General features: G+C 36.6%; 1 protein-coding gene across 1 annotated transcript in view; it reads left to right on the top strand.

Annotated features, from left to right (window-relative positions):
- Positions 1-7634: 7634 nt before the first annotated feature.
- LOC149832809 (putative L-ascorbate peroxidase 4, peroxisomal) overlaps positions 7635-18355 on the top strand; it is a 31122-nt gene continuing 20401 nt past the window's right edge. The window contains exons 1-5 of the mRNA XM_090014724.1: positions 7635-7826; positions 11061-11185; positions 13019-13068; positions 16951-17016; positions 17110-17158. Coding sequence (XP_089870850.1) covers positions 7714-7826; positions 11061-11185; positions 13019-13068; positions 16951-17016; positions 17110-17158 — 403 coding nt within the window. The 5' untranslated portion in view covers positions 7635-7713. The remainder of the gene's footprint in view (positions 7827-11060; positions 11186-13018; positions 13069-16950; positions 17017-17109; positions 17159-18355) is intronic.

Below are 18355 nucleotides of genomic sequence, written 5' to 3' on the forward strand. Positions count from 1 at the left end.
AAAAGTACATACAATTTGATAGTTACACTTGCTCACCCATGCTTGAAAAGAATGATACATTTTTTCTTTTATCAACCAAACAAAAGCAAAAAACTTTTTTCTTGAAATAACATTGTAGAGCAATCTCAACGAGTAAGGATGTATTACACGACACAATCATGAGGTGTGTGTGTGTGTGTGTGTGTGTGTGAGAGAGAGAGAGAGAGAGAGAGAGACCTCAAGCTTCTGCACTAGCTCCTTGTAGTGCAAACACAATTATGTTACGATCACTACAAAAAAAATGCCAATTCGCGACGGGCGCTATCTGTCGCTAATCCATCTCAAATTCTGTCGCTAACGTGTTTAGCGACGAATTCACGATGGATAGCGTCCGTCGCATAATCCTAATCGCTAAATTATGCTGGGATTTATCTGTCATCAGTTTGTCGCCATTTAGCAATGGATTAGCGACGAACTTTAATCTGTCGCTAAATAGCGACAAACTATATCCAGATAAACTTCGTCACTAACTTTTTGTCGGCAAGTTAGTGACAGATTAAAGTTCGTCGCAAACCATCGCCTGATTGAAATTGGCGACGGCTTGGCGACGAAAATAATTCATCGCTAATTTTAAAAATAATTAAAAAAAATGAATTATGAAACTCGAGAAAAATTTCTCCTAATACAATTCATATAACTTGCTTATAAAAAATAAAATGCATATACAGGTGAAACAAAATTAACATAGGTTCTAAGTTAAACAATCAAATACAACCTTTGCCAAGTTATAATTAATTACAAGTACGCCAAACAAATTAAATACATGAAACTAATCGTCGTCAAGATTCGGGGCATCATCCTCTTCATTTTCTCTATCTACCCCTCCCTCCATACCTCTGTCAGCTCCTCTACGTTGATCATTTTCAGCATCCTACAAGAGAACCAAACTATTAATATTTATAAACAAAATGCTCATATGTGTTATAAAATAATAAAAAACTTGCATATTAATTCAATCATTCTCATATGTATTCTAAGGCAGTAAAAAAACTTACATAGTGATTCTATCATGCTCTTATGTGTTCTAAGGCAGTAAAAAAACTTTATATGTGCTTCAATCATGCTCATATGTGTTTTAAGGCAGTCAAAAAACTTGCATAGTGATTCTATCATGCTCATATGTGTTCTAAGGCAGTAAAAAAAATTTATATGTGCTTCAATCATGCTCATATGTGTTCTAAGGCAGTAAAAAAACTTTATATGTGATTTTATCATGTTCATATGTGTTCTAAGGCAGTAAAAAAACTTTATATGTGATTCTAACATACTCATATGATTTCAAAATATTGATCCAACTTTAAACAAGCAAATTTGATTTGCATAGTCCAACTTCAGAGGGGAGACAAAAAGGCTGTTTTTCTCCACTAACAGGAAATATCATCATTTAAAATTTTGAGAAACAAAAAAACTGAGCAAACACCCATGATTCGATATGTTTCATGTCACCATTGGCTAAAGATCACATAGAAAGTTATCTCATCCTAACAATTCAATCCTTTTAATTAAATGTCTCTGCCATTCCTTGTTCCATTCAAAATCAATCCCTTATTGATAAGAAGATAGGAGAAGAGAAGAGAGAAATAAGAAAACAGGAGAAGAAAAAGGCAATTACTTAGAACATGATAGAAATAATCCATTCTACTGATCATTACTAACATACATGCTGATAAATTATGGATTCTAAAACAAGTCTTCACAAATATACAACAATCTTAGATACCAAACCAATAAAAAACAAAGAATAATACACCATACATGGCCATGGAATTGGAGAATACTAGTAATGTTTGCTCATATGTTACAGTTTCACACCTTAGGCACCTCAAAAAGCAAAAGCAAAAGCAAATGTCTACTTGCAACTGCAATTAAGCGAGCAGATTCACAAGGTTGAGTCTGAGTCGCTAGAGGAAGAGGAGGAGGGTGTACCAAACGATCGAGAGATCGCTTGTTCGAGTCCGAAACCGAGTGACTGAGCTCGCATTTTCTCTGAGACCATGGTTTACCTATCGCAGATTCCGACACACTCTGTTGTTGATTTGGCAAAGTCCAAAGCCACCAGAGCTCTATCCATGCGGACCCTGCGCTCCAAGTTCTTACTCCACGCCGATCTTTCGCCTTCCGACACGTCGCCGCTCGCTGACTCTGGAGACATCGACCTTGCCCGGCTCGTGGGCTCCCCTACCTCATTTTGCGATGCCCATGAATTAAATTAAATTTCAACCCACCATCGTGAAATGCTTAATACCAAACTGAGAGGTAGTTGTGCAATACTACAAAGTAATACACTTCTCTGTAAGCAAGTGTGAGAAGATAAATCAAATGCAGAATAACCCATATGCTATATACAGAGTTTGAAGTTCAGGCCTTAACATTACAGCATCTGAGCTTCAAAAAAATAAAAACTACCAGACTCGTCAAACTCAAATTGAGAAAACATTACCAAAAGTATCAAATACATACCAAAGAAAAACCAGCAAAGACAAGAAAAAGAAGGGAAGGAAGACCTCAAGCCACTCTTCTTTGTCAAGATCGATAGCCTTGGAGTCAAGCATCATCGCCTGGACTGTTAGATCTACAGAGTGCTCGATCCAGTAAGTCTTTTGGATCTCTCTCTCACCTGTACACAAAACGAAAAGAAAAATCCAAACAACAAAACAAACAAACACATGTTATCCATCACACTGAGAGCACTATAAACGATCAACAAAGACGAAACGACTGTGCAGAACACTAGAACGAGAGAACAAAGGGCAACAAATGAGTGAGTGCAAAAAAGCAAGACGAGAGCAGAGATTCGATAAAAAACTACCTGTTGCGACAACCATTCTGGAGAGAACGACGTGAAGGATTGGTGAGTTTTTGGAATACCCTAGCATGGAGCTTGGGCATCTTTGGAGGCAAGGAGTACGAAAAGAAGAGGAGGAAAATTGCCCTCTTTTCCTCTCTTTCTTCTTTTTCTTCTTTTTGGGTCGTCCAGGAGCTCCAGTGTCTCGTCTCGATTCCGACCGGATCTGACGAGGCTGATCGGGACGCTGCTGCCTCTTCGCTGGAGTTTGGGGAACGACCGTCGGAAGAGAAGGAAGAGATTCTAGGGTTTATGGAGAGCATAGACGTGGAGGATCTCGAGCCGACGATCAGCCTGTTCATCTCGACACTCAGATCGTCGTCAGTCTCCATTCAACAGAGTGCCATCAGAAAGATCCGCCTTCTGGTGAAGAACTCGAAGGAGAATCGCGAGCTGAAGGCGACATGCATTTGTGGGTCGGTGGTGGTTACAACGAGGCGTCACAGATTTGGGGTTAATCAGAGAGAGAAAAAGGCAGTGAGGGAGAATTTCACGCTCAGTTTTTATCGAAAACTAGCGACTGACTTAGCGACAAAAATATTACATCGTAAATTCGTCGCTAAGTTGCGACAAAGAAAAAATCCGTCGCTAATTAGCAACAGACCTTTGCAACAGAATTTTTTCATCGTTTGTCGCTAATTAGCGACAGAATCGTGATAGAATTTTTTCTGTTGCTGATTCCATAAATATTTCGCAGTTTAGCGACATATTGTTTTCTCTTGCCAATCTGTCGCTAATTTGCGACAGAAAAAATTCATCGCAAATGTCTGTCGCTAATTAACATTTTTTTTGTAGTGGATGAGATGGCGATGATGAATCCATCATCCACAACCTTGTCCATTAAACTCCAAGAAAGAATTGTAAATAGTACAACCCATAGTTACGAGGGAAGGAAATGTATACCACAAGCTATGCGTGAAGGAGAAGCGGGAGAGCCAATGTTGGAAGTACAGAGATTATGCAAGTGCATAAAAAAATGAAAATGAAATACATATGAATCATGGGTGAAAGCAAATAAGAAATCATGTAAACACAATTGCAAAAGAATATAAAACCAACATGCAAGCTTGTTATAAAAAAACTTTATAATTTTTTAATATGAAAAACATAAAAAGTGAGGGGAAGCAAGTGGAAGTAACAAAAACAAACAAGAGAGAAACTTTAAGAAAAAATGAATGGACTCAATTTAGGAAACCAAGAGAAAGTGGGCTTCCCACAAAAGAAAATCTAGTTTTTAGAAGTGGGTTTCCTCTCTTTTTGAAAAAGTGAAGTTTTTCGCTTCTACAAAGAAACGAGTTTCCTCATGCAGCCAGAAGTTTTAAATAACACCACCCAGGTGGTATCCCATGTGATAAGCAGAGTCCTGTGTCAAGCTGGTCAAGCTGAAGGCCGAGGATCGAATCCCTCTGCCATATGGGCGGCTGTTGTTCTGATAGGGGTCAGCCTAAACCCAACTGGACTTTAAAAAAAAAAAAAGTTTTTAATAATTATAGTCCAACCTACAAATAGTTAAATCATTCATGGATCAGTCATTTGACATAGGATGGGTTCCATCCTACATTAAATCCCAGCCATCCAATCGACTGCTAGAATTGATCCACATTTTCACCTAGGTGTGGACTGATCCTAGTCGTCCAACTGCTTCCACGGAGGATGGAACCCATCCTATGTCGAAGGATGGGATCCTTTTTTTTTTAAAGTTATGGGAAAACATGGGAATATCATCAAAACCAGTCCTTATCTTTCCACGTGGGCTACAAACATATGGAACTTGACCTAAGAATCCAACAATTATTTGCCAATAAAAAGTGGATAATTGCTTCATATATAGTGGATATTTTTCAATTTTTCTTGGTTGTTAAAAAGGGCTTCAATCCATGAAGATATATCTCGTACATATATTATAGATGACGTACGAGCCGTTACTGTGGATGGGACAAAAAAGGTAAAGAAACAAAAATATATTTAAAGGTCCAATATACCCTTACCATTGTCTTCAATGACCAACTGAACCTGTCCCCGGTTGTGCATCAAATTGGATTAAAATTGGCCAAAAGAAAAAAAAAAGAGGCAAATTATATTTATCAATTACATATGACCACCCATCTCGAATCATAACTCCATTTAGTTCCCTTTGTATTGACGTCTCATTGACCTAAGACCGTGTTGGATTCTAGGTTTTGGGTTTAGACTTATTAGCCAATTTCTGATCATTTCCTAGACTCACTCTGCATCCAAGCCAATTTAACTAAACCCAACCTGAACATATATGTTAATCTTAGACAAGCCCTTAAAATCTAAGCTAAACTAAGTCAATCTTGCGAGGTGGCTTTTGAGCCAAGTTTTTTTTTTTTTATAATCCAAGGGACAACCCCTTCCCCCCCTCTCACCCAATGTGGCCCTCATCCTGTTGGTAAAACCCTTGAGGTGCCCCTGCCCATCGAGGAGTACACCCATCTTCGACCTTACCACAAGGAACCCATGAATTTTGAACTTATGATGTTCCGTCAACTTGGTGACATTCGCGAGCCACCGCTTATCAGATGAGCGGAGCTCTTGTGGGCTCTTTTGAGACAAAATGGTGGTAGCTAAGGGCTGATCTTTTTTTTTTTCCTATAAGCAAGATGGAGATAGACCTTGTGGAAGTCGAACTTGAGATCAATCTATTGTGATATGATAACCTAAGGGTCAAACATCAACCTCAAAGCTGATCCCATAACCAATTTTGGGACTACCACATTACATGTTCCAATTTGATAGAGAAGAGCCAATCATTGTCAAAATAAAACTCATCTACAATGTGTGTGGACCTTGGCATAGCTAGAAACCAATCATCTAGTGGAAATTCTTACTAGAAGCTCCAAAATAATTTCATTTGCAACATAAAACCACATTTTTTTTAATGCTTCTAAAACTATAAGGAAAACTCAATTGTAGAAAATGAAAAGCTTACTTTTCTCAATATGCCAATGTCTAATTACAAACCTAACCTACTCCAAGTATGTTTCATGTAGAAAAGCCTAAGGGATACATTTTAATTAAATAGAATATATATGAGTAATGGGTTGGTGCTAAACCGCAAGCTAAATAAGTTTTTCAAGTTTATTTTATTTTATTTTTAAATTCTGACCGTGCATAAGTGATCTATGTACTTGATTTTATAGAGATCTCAGCTCTTGAAGAGTTCAATTCCAACACATGGTTGGGTTTTTATAAAGTTCAAAAAATCAGCGGTTCAAAATCTTTGTAAATTTTTGAGGCTCCAAACATTTTTTTCATCCAAAATACATGATCCAGGTGTAGATTCTTAGTAAATCGATCATGCCCAATATGTTTATAGGGCCAGAACCGCATAAAGGCACCGAAGAACCTGAAAAACCCATTTAGCACCAAATGGGTTTAGCATGCACCCGTTACTCTGTTTTTGCATGTTACTTCCTAGTGCCACATGGCTTCTTGGATCCATTTCTTACCCTTCTAGCCATATTCCATTGACGAGTGAACATACCAGCAATTTCCAAAATCATTAAACAAATTTTTTTTTGAGGTCATTTTTTCTGCAGCTGCGCTCCGTGGGCTCCATTACTGCAGACAGTTCATCTTGGCATTTCTCAAGATGGATCCATCTTGAGAAATGCCTAGATGGATGGCTGTCAAGCAGGGTGCTGCATGTCCATCATTAAGCGATGCTGCACACAATGTGAAGTCATTTTCTTTTAAAATTGCTAAACAAAAAATTGATTTTTGCAAAGTCAGTAATATCGCTAAACACAGCATTGTGATTTTCACTAAAAAATCTCTAAATCGCCAAGGTATTCTTATACTCGTAAATAGGGGCAGGCAACAGTCCGGGCGGCCTGATGGGAGTCAACTCGGCTCACCTGGGCTGGATTTGGATCAAGGTTTTAGATCTAGGCCCGTTAGCTATTGGGCCAAAACCCAACCCGTTATATATGTGGGTCTGAGTCGGCCCGCGGGCTACCAGGCCTAAGCTATTTATTAATTTTTAATAATATAAATTTTTTTAAAATTAATTAATTGTATAGTAACTTGATAACTATTATTATTTACTTAATTAATTGCATTAATTTTATGAAAACTATAAAGATAATTAGTTGGGTACATAAAAACTTGTTAATTGTTTATTTTTTCTAATTAGTTGCACTAATTAGTTGGGTTTGGGTTTGGGCTTGGCCAGGCCTGCTTTACATTGACCCATTGAACCAATGAGTTGGGTCATGAGCTGCTCTTCAAACCTGAATCTCTTAAAAACCAAACCAAAACTCAACCCCTTAGTAAATGGGTAGGGTTATTTCCAGACCTTTTTTTTTTCTTTTTTCTAACGAGTTGTAAGATCTTCTAACGTAGGAAGGTGGCAAGGGCGAAGGGGATTATGAAAATAGGACTCCAACCCACATTGCCCCTTTTAGACCGGAGATGAAAAACATAAAACGGAGAATAGACCGATAATAGAGGTTAAAATCAAAATCAGGGTCGAGATAAGGTAGCGATGGAACGCAAAATTTTAAAATGGGGGCAAAGGTTGAGACCTTGTCCCGATTACTGGGCTCTCAAGTCTCAAGACTCTCAACCATAGATCTTAACCAACCTTGCAGGATTATGATAGCAACGAGAGGGATGTACATGTCACTCTACAAGAAGACGAGGATAAATATGTCCAAATCTGATGGAACTTATTCGTTGGGCAGAGAACTCTGCCTACAAATCCATACCATTCTCGCTCGTTCCTATCGACTCTATCCTATAAAACCCCACCACGTTTCTTCCTTTAGGCAATAGGAGGTAGGAGAGCTCGAAATCACGCATTCATGGCGTCCCCTGTTGTGAACGCGGAATATCTCAAGGAGGTCGACAAGGCTCGTCGTCTTCTTCGAGCGCTCATCGCCCAAAAGGGTTGTGCACCCATCATGCTTCGATTGGCGTATGATCCATTTGCTCATTCTCTGTATTACTTGATGATTGTATCTTGTTGTCTTCTTTTCGGGTTTGAATTTGCGTTTCTGTTGCGAAATTAATCTACCCATTTAGCTATGTTGTGTTGCTTAGTGGGTTTGTGTTCTTGTGACCTATCATGCTTCGATTAGCGGATGACCCATCTGCTCATTTTCTGTGTTACTTGATGATTGTATCTTATTGTCTTCTTTTCGGGTTTGAATTTTTTATTCTGTTGCGAAATTCATCTACCCATTTCGGTATATGTGTTGCTTAGTGGGTTTGTGTTCTTCTGTTTATACGACGATGGTGCCTGGGAGATAGTTCTTGGTGCTTGGGGATTCGACGTTCATCCATTATTCATACGATGCATAGGTTGTTTGGTGATGATCATAGCCATTTGGAGTTTGTTTGTTGTGGGTCTTGACCAGATAATTGCCAGCTAGAATATGTAGGAAGGATATTGTTCATGTGTCCAAGAAAGGTTTTTCAGTGAAGGACTCCTGTGGTTGGGAAACCAGAAGAGGAGGGAGTGATGAGAGAAAAAAGGTTGTGGTTGTAAGATGTACTGTGATGATCAGAACCGTGATTTTCAACTACTTCGGTGCCCTTTTGATTAATTGCATGGATCATAAGTGCGACGTGTAACTTGAGCAGGGAGCTTATGCCTTTTGCAAGGAAGTATAGAAAGATTAAAATCTCCATAATCTTCTTAAGGTTCTGAGGTTAAGACACCTGGTATGTGTTGCAGTCCATCACGCCACTGTGTGAACAGAAGTATTGATGATACCGTATTCCTAATTGACAAAACTCTGTTTAACTTATAATTGATATCAGTCGATTGCCCATTTACAAATTTCAAATGATAGTTGGAAAACCCAGTGACTCTTGATTCATCTCATTTAGTCTTCACTGGCGACTTGGATGGGTCAACCCAGTGACACTGCTGGTTTTTTCTAACTTTTATTTAATATATGAAAATAGTATAAATATATTCTATACACAGAAAATATTTTGTGCGATGGGAGAATGTATATGGCATCAATATATATATATATAGTGATATAACTAATTATAAAGTACATTCATTATTTTTATGGTTCACTACACTAGTACACCAAACATCACAATCAACTAATTTTATTGTGATGTATAGGCTATCCAATTTGTCAAGTAATTGTCAGAAAGAGAACTTAGTTGTGAAATTGTCATACTGATAGCTGGCATTTTTAATGTAAAAACAAAAAGAAAATCTAAAATGGTAAACAATAGAAACTCCAGTAGCTAAAACACTTTATTAATGAAAATTAATATGAAAATAAGTTTATATACAAATATAACAAATAAAGCTTCATTTCCATTATCTTAAGTATTATATATGGTTAATTATGTTAATTAGAATCTAAAAAATTGGAAATATGAAGGTAGATATTGTGAAGAATCCTTGCAAACAATCAAGTTTTCAAATAACTTGATAAGTCAAATACTCAAGACACAAAATAAATGCACAGTGTTTATAAGCTTTACACCACAAAAGAAATGCAATAAATGCACAGTGTTTATAAGCTTTACACCACAAAAGAAGTGCAATAAATGCACAGTGTTTATAAGCTTAAGGAGACAACTCCTTACTGAAATTCACACTTTACAATGGGCTTACAACCCTTATTTATAAGCTTTAGCAACTCATAAGAGCTGTTGGGCTGATTCCCAACAGCTCTAATTAGAGCCGTTGGGAGTCAGCCCAACGTCTCTTATTCTTACCTGTGTACAACAGTCAGTGGCTGACTGTTGTACACTGTGCACAGTCAGCTACTGACTGTGTACAGAAATAGTACATAAAAAAAGGATAAAATAAAAATAAAAAGTTCAAAAATAAGAAAAATTAAAAAGAAGAATTACAATCATATTCAACGACATGAATATACATGAATATGCATAAAATGACTAAAATATCCCTACAGCTAATACAAGAAAGAAATATATTATATATATATATATATATATATATATATATATATATATAAGTAGATGGATACATGTACATATATATGAAATATATATGTATATGTATCTTCTTTTATACATATAAAATATATATTATAAAATACATTGTCTTATGGATTACAATTTAACAGATATGTGAACATTGGGTCAACCAACTGGGTTGACCCAGCAGAATAGTTGGATTGGACAAGTCAGCATGTATGGAACTTCAAGTGGTGTGTAATATAGACGTGCATGGCAGTATTGACGTTTCTCTTATAAGTGTCCTTTTAATTTTTAATCATGTAATATCTGTGAGGTTTTCTTTTTATAGAGCTAAGTTTTTCAGTTAGTTTACCTGAGTTGCCTGTTAACCATCAATCCTTTTCATTTTTCTTGTAAAGGTGGTGCTGTATTTTTTTCATAATTCTAAAGTGGGAAAGATGATTTCAATGTTATAGTGCTGTTTATTCGGATCTCATTGAATCATTCTGTTATTTTGGCCTTCTTTTTAAAGGTGGCATTAAGTATTGAATTTGACATTGATGTAGGATAGGCTACAGTTATAGGAAACTAGTTGATCTATACAGAAAGTTAATACACAGGTTCTCTTCACAAATCACCTTCAAATCTGATGATGGAATTATCATACTGTTCTTGTGGTTGTGTTATTTGTCATATTGAAGTTTCTCTTGCCAGGGAATGCCATGATTTTGTTGTTTGAATGAAAGAAAATTCACTTCAAATCCTACAGTTTCCATCTAAATCAGAAAGAGAGCAATGTTTGTCTTATTCTCCAATGCTTTTGGGCATTCATACCTTGGATCTCAAATCCTCAGGAATCTGATATCCTAGTATCCCTGAGAATCTGAGATCCTCTGTTCGATGGGCATGGAACAGGCAAGAGGGATGAGGGACTTGTGCACTGGAAAGGGATAAAGAACAGGGCTAAAGGGAAGAAATCAGAGTTTTCTTGAGGGAAGGGGGAGGGGGATGGTGAAAAACACTTGGACTGGATTCTCAGATTTCTGGTCTAAGTCCCATCACATGTTTGCTTAGACATGGGACTTGGCATTGGCCCATGCCAAAAGCAATCCTCTGGTCAGACACCTGAGAGATTCAAATGCCCTCCTTTTGGTTTGCTTATTTTCTGTTCTGGCTATGATTACTGTTACTTCAAAATGTTGTTTAGAATGATTTCATTACATGAATTGACTACTTGAATGTATTTTCTCAGATGGCATGATGCTGGTACGTATGATGTGAACACAAAGACTGGGGGTCCGAATGGGTCAATAAGAAATGAGGAAGAGTATAGACATGGCTCAAATAATGGTCTAAGAATAGCATTGGACTTCTGCGGTAAGTTTACATCTTGGTTCATTTTTGTGTTTGACTAGTTTGTCTTTTCTTATTATACATGCCTTCACAAAGTAGTGTGCAACCATATAATATTGTTTCAAAGTTGTATATTACTAGTTTCAACATGTGTATGCTATGCTACCTGACCCTCCATTTCCATAACATGCTGCACATGCATATATTCAGATGAGATAGGGAACTTTGTCTGGCTATCTGTTTGTTTTTTTATGGCTCACACTTAATGCACATATACACATTGACAAGTATCTGTTCAACATTAAACTTTATTTAACAAGCTTTGTGCTGATTGTATCATTTAACCTGCTTAATCCGCAGACTGTTATTTCTATTTTCCTGTCCAATAGCAACCCTCTTTACCGTTCATAAATTTCTGCATAACATTCTACCAGAGGATGAGCTTTTGGGGGACCTGTCTCTTTGACCCAGCAACAAAAACATCATTTTCCCTCTCAAACATATGGCCTTTTGAATCTGTTTCGTTGCCCTCAGAAACAAAATAGGTTTTCACCTTATCATTATGAATTTTGATGAATACCTACAGATCGTAGTCCTCTCTGTGACCTTGAACTCTTTTTTGAGTGTGATCCTGTTCTCAAAGCCTTTATGCAAAAGGTGTAGGTAGCTTATGACTAGATAAGAAATTTAAAAGCAACATTGTGGACCCACACCTGTATCATGTCGCAGAGGAACACATTCAAGTTCTTAGGGATGTTAGGAAGTTTGATGAAGTTGCTTTATGCCTTTGTCCTAATGATTTTTCCTTGTTGGAAAGCCATCAGTTCTGTGCTGAACTTGTCTGCCCTGTTCTTTGATATTTCGTGGTTCTTTTGTTTTGTTTATTATTTGTGAGAATGATGTTTGTCACCTCCCTACTATTGACACTAATATAGATCTATTTTTTCTTGGTTACTAGAAATGAGGAAACATTTGATCTTAACATTGTCGTTTGCTGACATTGTGTTTCAGCAACTTTCTCTACCGTGTAAGAAGAAGGTGTACCTTTAACCTAAGCCTTGTTGAGGACACAACTGGCAATGTGATTCTCTTGCTACATATGGAATGCTTCCATGTCATATGAACTTATAATGACCAGTTTTCCTGTTCTCAAATATTCTCCTTTAGTTATTGTTATTTATTATTGTGTAAAGAGCACCGGTAATATAATTTGTTCACTTATATCAAGTCTGAGACTCATGGTCAGGTGAATGTCATTTTCCAGGCAAGATTCAACTTTTATGATTTTCTGGGTCGAGCACTCAATTTGTGACAACAAATTTACACAAACTATACTGAGTTTCTTAAATCTAATAGTAGATGAAGATGACTTCTACATAAACTATTCTATGGACTGTAAATGCTAATATTGACTTGCTTTATATTTTTCATCACTTTATCTTATATGATTCTCAATTATAACTTATAGTTTGTGTGAGAGATTCGCTGTGTCTTTTTGCTTGCAATGAATAGAAGTGCTGATATAATGCTCATCTGAGGTCATTGTTTAGATGGATATTAACTCATACCATGCTATCACTCATTTGTATGAGCAAACGTTATGGGAGAGCTCATTTGGTTAATGTTACAATAGTAGGTTTTCTAGTATCACACACGGTTTTCATCTTGCATTTCTGCTTGCTTCTAGTTGGAGGAAAAAAATATATTACCTTTGATAATTCTAATATATTTTTTTACATGCTGGAATTAAATTATGTGCTTATGCATAAGTTTTCTACTGGGTGTGAGGTTAGCGTAAGAAATTACTTTTCTAAGTTCAAAATTGTTGATTTTTCTTTCTTTTTCTTTTGATATCAGAGGATGTTAAAGCAAGATGTCCAAAGATTACTTATGCAGACCTATACCAGGTAAATGCTGGAATTGAGGTTTGGCCATTACATATGTGTGTGTGTGTGTGTGTAATCAAATGGCGTTGCAAACATGAGATGGAAGCTATGTCACAGGGATTCGGCTAGCAGGGTGCCGCATCCGCGTCGACGCGGGTGCGGGTGCGGTCAACCCGATCCTGGGTGCGTTGACCCCACCCAGGATCATTTAGGTCCATTTTTTTTTTGGATTTTTTTTTTAAAAAAAATTTGCCCTATGAAATGGGCTGCGAAATAAAAAAAAAATTCTGCTAACAGCTGCTGCTCCTAATCCTTCTTTTTCGTAAAGGATTTTCTCTCTCCATAATAAATTATAGACAATTGCTGACAGCAGCTGCTGCTGCTCCTAATCCTTCTTTTTCGTAAAGGATTTTCTCTCTCCATAATAAATGATAATGATGGTGGTAGCCTTGTTGGCTATTAGTATTCACTGTTCTCCTGACGAGATGGGTGCATACAGCTGTATATAAAATGAAATTTGAAAAAACCCGCGTCGGGGGAACCCCCCCGACCCCTTTATATATATATTTTTATATTTTTGCCCCTGCCGCACCCCCGCACCCGGGTTTTTTTGTAAGTGCCGAATCCTCGCACCCGCACCCGCACCCATGTGACATAGGATGGAAGTAATGAGAACATTGTGGTCTCTGATTTCTCTTCAACCTTGCACCATTGGGATCGAAAACGGAGGTGCTGATAGCAAAAAAGAGAAATAAAAAACTATATTTAGACTTGGTTTTGATCTTTTTAAAGTTTTTCTATTTCTACAGTTTATATCTATTGATTTAGAGATGAAGAAACTGTTTTAGGCTGTGTCACATGGGTGCGGGTGCGGCACTTTCAAAAAACTTGGGTGCGGGGGTGTGGCAAAAATATAAAAAATTATATATATATGTATATATATATATATATATAGTCCAAAAGTTGGGCATAAATGACCTTGAGTGCGTTGACCGCACTGAGTGCCGCACCTGCACGTGCACCTACATTGCGTCACGTCGACGCGGGTGCGGCACCTAGTTGGCCGAGTCCCTGTGACATAGGTTTTAGGTATTTCTTGTTTGTCTCATTCCATTTATCTCCTTGGAGGAAAAGTATGTATTAGTGGCTTGAGCTTATGGGTTCTGTGATAGGCTTATGCCTACTGCTTGTGATATTGTTGAATGATACACAACAAATGCGATAGTTTATGGCTTTGGTTTGCTTTTCACTTTTACACTTTAATCCCAGTATGGGTTTGCTTCTGCATGCTGGTCAATCAGTTACTGCACTATTTTGTATTTTCTTTCACATTCAGGGAAGGAACTTTCAGTAAGAAAGGCTATATACACCGAAGTCACAAGAAGTTACTGAGCAAGAAAAATGAAACAACTATATGCTAGAATTAGGATTAGTTAAGCTAGCTGACACCTGCAAAACTTTCCAGGCTTGTGTGGGAGTTTATATAACATGGATGCTCCATTTTTGCACCGGTGCCCTATCCCTTTATGCAATTCATAATGGAAAACTAGCACAAAATTGACAGTATCTCCATGTCTACAGTATCTGTATGGTACTGGTAAAAAATATTTACCATGGTGTTGATTCTAGGCATCTAGATTTTCTTAGTGCTTCTAAATGGGTGAATACTTTTAACAAAAACAGAAAATCTATGTTGAATGTAGGGCTCCCCCACATGGAGACTAATCCTGATATACAATTTTTAGTTTAACTTCCCAAACTCATGCTTTGCTACTACTTGACATGAAATAATCTGCATTCTACAATCCAAAAGCACATGCTAGCTCATGTATATGAGCCATCACCCATCTACTTTCCTTCTCTTTTCTTCTTTTCAGTCTACAAAAGACCATGAAAGCCTACTTAAATGAGTAAATGGTGCTTCTATGATTTTGGAAGCTTTCTGTAGAATAATTTCATGAATGGTTCAATAGAAAACTCCTTGAGGGTTGCTGTTTTTTGTACATTGGAGTTGTGCAAGAGGATTGCAGACTTGGACTTGAAAGTGCTTCTAGCCAAAACTTACCTGTGCAAAGACTCGCTAGTGCCTTTTTTTGCTTTTCCCTCCTGTTTTTTTTTTATGCAGTAATGATTCTGTAAGGAATCCTCAAGGATTCAAAAATACAATGCCTACTAAGGGTAAGATCACAATCACAACCCACAAAGGCAATAAGTGCACACACTCACAATGTAAAATAATTATTTTTATTAATCCACAAAATGCACTAAAAATGCATAGCATGTGAGGGACTTGAGTCCCAAATATATGCAACCAAGAGAGAGAGCTACTAGCCATTAGAGCATCCTTACGGCTAGTTTAACTAGCTGTTAGGTAGCTCTAATGGCTAGTTAGCTGGGCTAATTACCTAAATGCCCTTGATGGGCATCAAACTAAATTACAAAAGAATAAATGAAAGAAAATAAATAAAAATTACATACATATCCTAAATACATTCTAAAAACTAAAAGAACAAAAATACATACAAGAATGTGTATATTTTACATATATACATATATGTATGTATATACGTATATACAACTTAACAGATTCAGACTACTCTGCTTGAAGTTTGATAGCAGGATCTAGGCCACTCAGTCCCACAATATCTAAATCAATGTCTAAACCTTTGCAGTGTTGTTTAAATTAACAACAAATTGAGTCCCACATTATATCATGTGAGTCTCTTACATTTATATCCTTGTAATAGCACAGAATTGTTTATATAGTCACTGATATTTTGAAAATATCACAATATTATCGATATTTCAAGGTAAGTGGAAATTATTGGCAAAATATTGTGCTTTCAAAATATCACCAGAATGCATAATATTGAAATATTATCACAATATTTTTGTGATATTCTTAAAAAATCTTATTTTTATATATCTTAAGCCTACATTTTCCATTTTTTCGTATCTTATGTATTTTAAAACTTTTAAAACTTGTTTCTTTATAGTTTTGCAAGAAAAATAACATAAAACCTGTTGTTTTCTTATTTTTTCATTATTATTTGTATTTTTTTCAAATTTTAAAACTTTCAAGATTTTACCGAGAAATATTACTTTTTGAAAAAAACTCGGGAGAAAAACCTCATTAAGATACTGTCATGAACATTACTGGTGACTGATTTATACTGATTTCAACGTGCCAGTTCACTTGCTGAGCCTCAATTTGCATTAAGATGTTCTTTCTGTGATATTGCTGAAGCTGATGTAGACAAACATGATAGATTTTGCTATTATCAAACTTCATGATAAAAACACTTTCTATATCTTTGTCTGTGTGGTTGGTTCAACCGAACCCAAGGAGCCTTTTTGGTTGGAAAGGTTGATGATCAGTCGTAAATACTGTAAGTACCATCAGTTGGTGGTCTGGTTTTCCCTTTTATTCACTCTGTTCTATGTTAATAAATATCTCACGTGGCAAAGAAAATTCCTTTCGACACATGTTAAATACTATTGTTTTATCAACCATTTGTATTAATTTTCTTTTCTAGAAACCCATGTAGGGAACTTGGGCACTCTTTCTGTCATGTTTGCTGTTGGTACACTTTTTCCATTTATGTTATTACTTTATTATATTTTCATTTTACTTATCACTTTCATACTGCTATTGGTTTATTAACTTCTGTTCCTCATGGATCTCGTAAGTTTCAACATCTGTTTGCTTGTGTGGCCTGCCTCTCTCTCTCTCTCTCTCTGAAATGTACAAGTGACCTCTTATGCTGTTTTTTTGTAGATTTCCATTAGTTTAGAGCCACAATGTCTATGGTGGTCTGTTTGATTTTTTTGCAGATTGGTAATTTATTTCTCCTAATACCAGAAATATATGAATAACCCCCTTCTGAACCTTTAAATATTCAGCTAGCTGGTGTTGTTGCTGTTGAGGTCACTGGAGGACCCACCGTTGACTTTGTTCCTGGCCGTAAGGTATTGTGACATGAAAACAAAATATTTTAAATTTCTAAATACCTTGGACACTGCTTGCATATACTCACAGTTGCCTTATTTCTTGTTTTTCAGGACTCACTGGTTTCTCCAAAAGAAGGAAGGCTTCCTGATGCTAACAAAGGTTAGTTTCTATGTCACATGGGTGCGGGTGCGACACGGGTGCGGCACAATTTTAAATTTTTTGGACACGGGGACTCGGCAAATATATATATATATATATATATATATATATATATATATATATATATATAATTTTATTTTATTATATATAATTTTATTTTATTTTTAAAATACCACAGCACAGTCTGTGTGACTGTGCACAGTCACAACACAGTCCACAGCACTGTGACTGTCAGCACTGTGACTGTGCACAGTCACAGTCTGTGACTGTGCGACTGTGCACAGTCACACAGTCATACAGTCACAGACTGTGCACTGTGCACACTGCACAGTCACAGTGCTGCAGTCACAGTCTGTGACTGCAGCACTGTCACAGTTTATATATATATATATATATATATATATTTTTTTTTTAAATAAAAAATATAAAAAATTTGTTTTTAGGGACATTTTTGGACTCGGTCAAAGTTGACCGAGTCCAAAATGTGGACGGACTCGGCCTGGACTCGTTGATCGAGTCCGACTCGGCGTTGATCGAGTCCGACTCGGCGTTGATCGAGTCCGACTCGGCGTTGACCGAGTCCGAAGCCGCACCCGAGTCCGCACCCGTGTCGGGGCGTGTCGACTCGGGTGCGGCACCTCCTTAGCCGAGTCCGTGTGACATAGGTTAGTTTGAACTAAAAATTAGCCTTTTTCCCCAAAACTCAAAATGTTCAAAATTAAGTTGTATATTTTCAGCTGCATGCCTTAGATTTCAAAGGTGTTATGATCTAAACCTATTATGATTTCTGTCCATTATTATTTGTTGCTTATTATTATAGGATGCTCAAAGATTTCAACATGAGCGGCTTATGTTTTAAAACAATGTGTCAAGCAATATAAGTGCTTAAATGAATAAAAGAAGAGATTAATGTAAAATATATATATATATATATATATATATATATATATATATATATATATATATATATATATATATATATATATATATATATATATATATATATATATATATATATAACACCCCAGAATTTTAACCCAATTTTTAGAGGATTTTTTTTTTATAACAGCGGAAACAACCATTTCATTGGGTTAAGCATTCAGGCTCATTACAGGAATGGTCAAGCAACAACATTTATTTTATTCCAAATAAATAATGACATCAAAGTTTCAAATAACATGAATAAAAATGAAATTG

This window comes from Nuphar pumila, chromosome 7 (genome assembly GCF_984573655.1).
Source record: "Nuphar pumila chromosome 7, dmNupPumi1.hap1.1, whole genome shotgun sequence".
Classification (NCBI taxonomy): domain Eukaryota; kingdom Viridiplantae; phylum Streptophyta; class Magnoliopsida; order Nymphaeales; family Nymphaeaceae; genus Nuphar; species Nuphar pumila.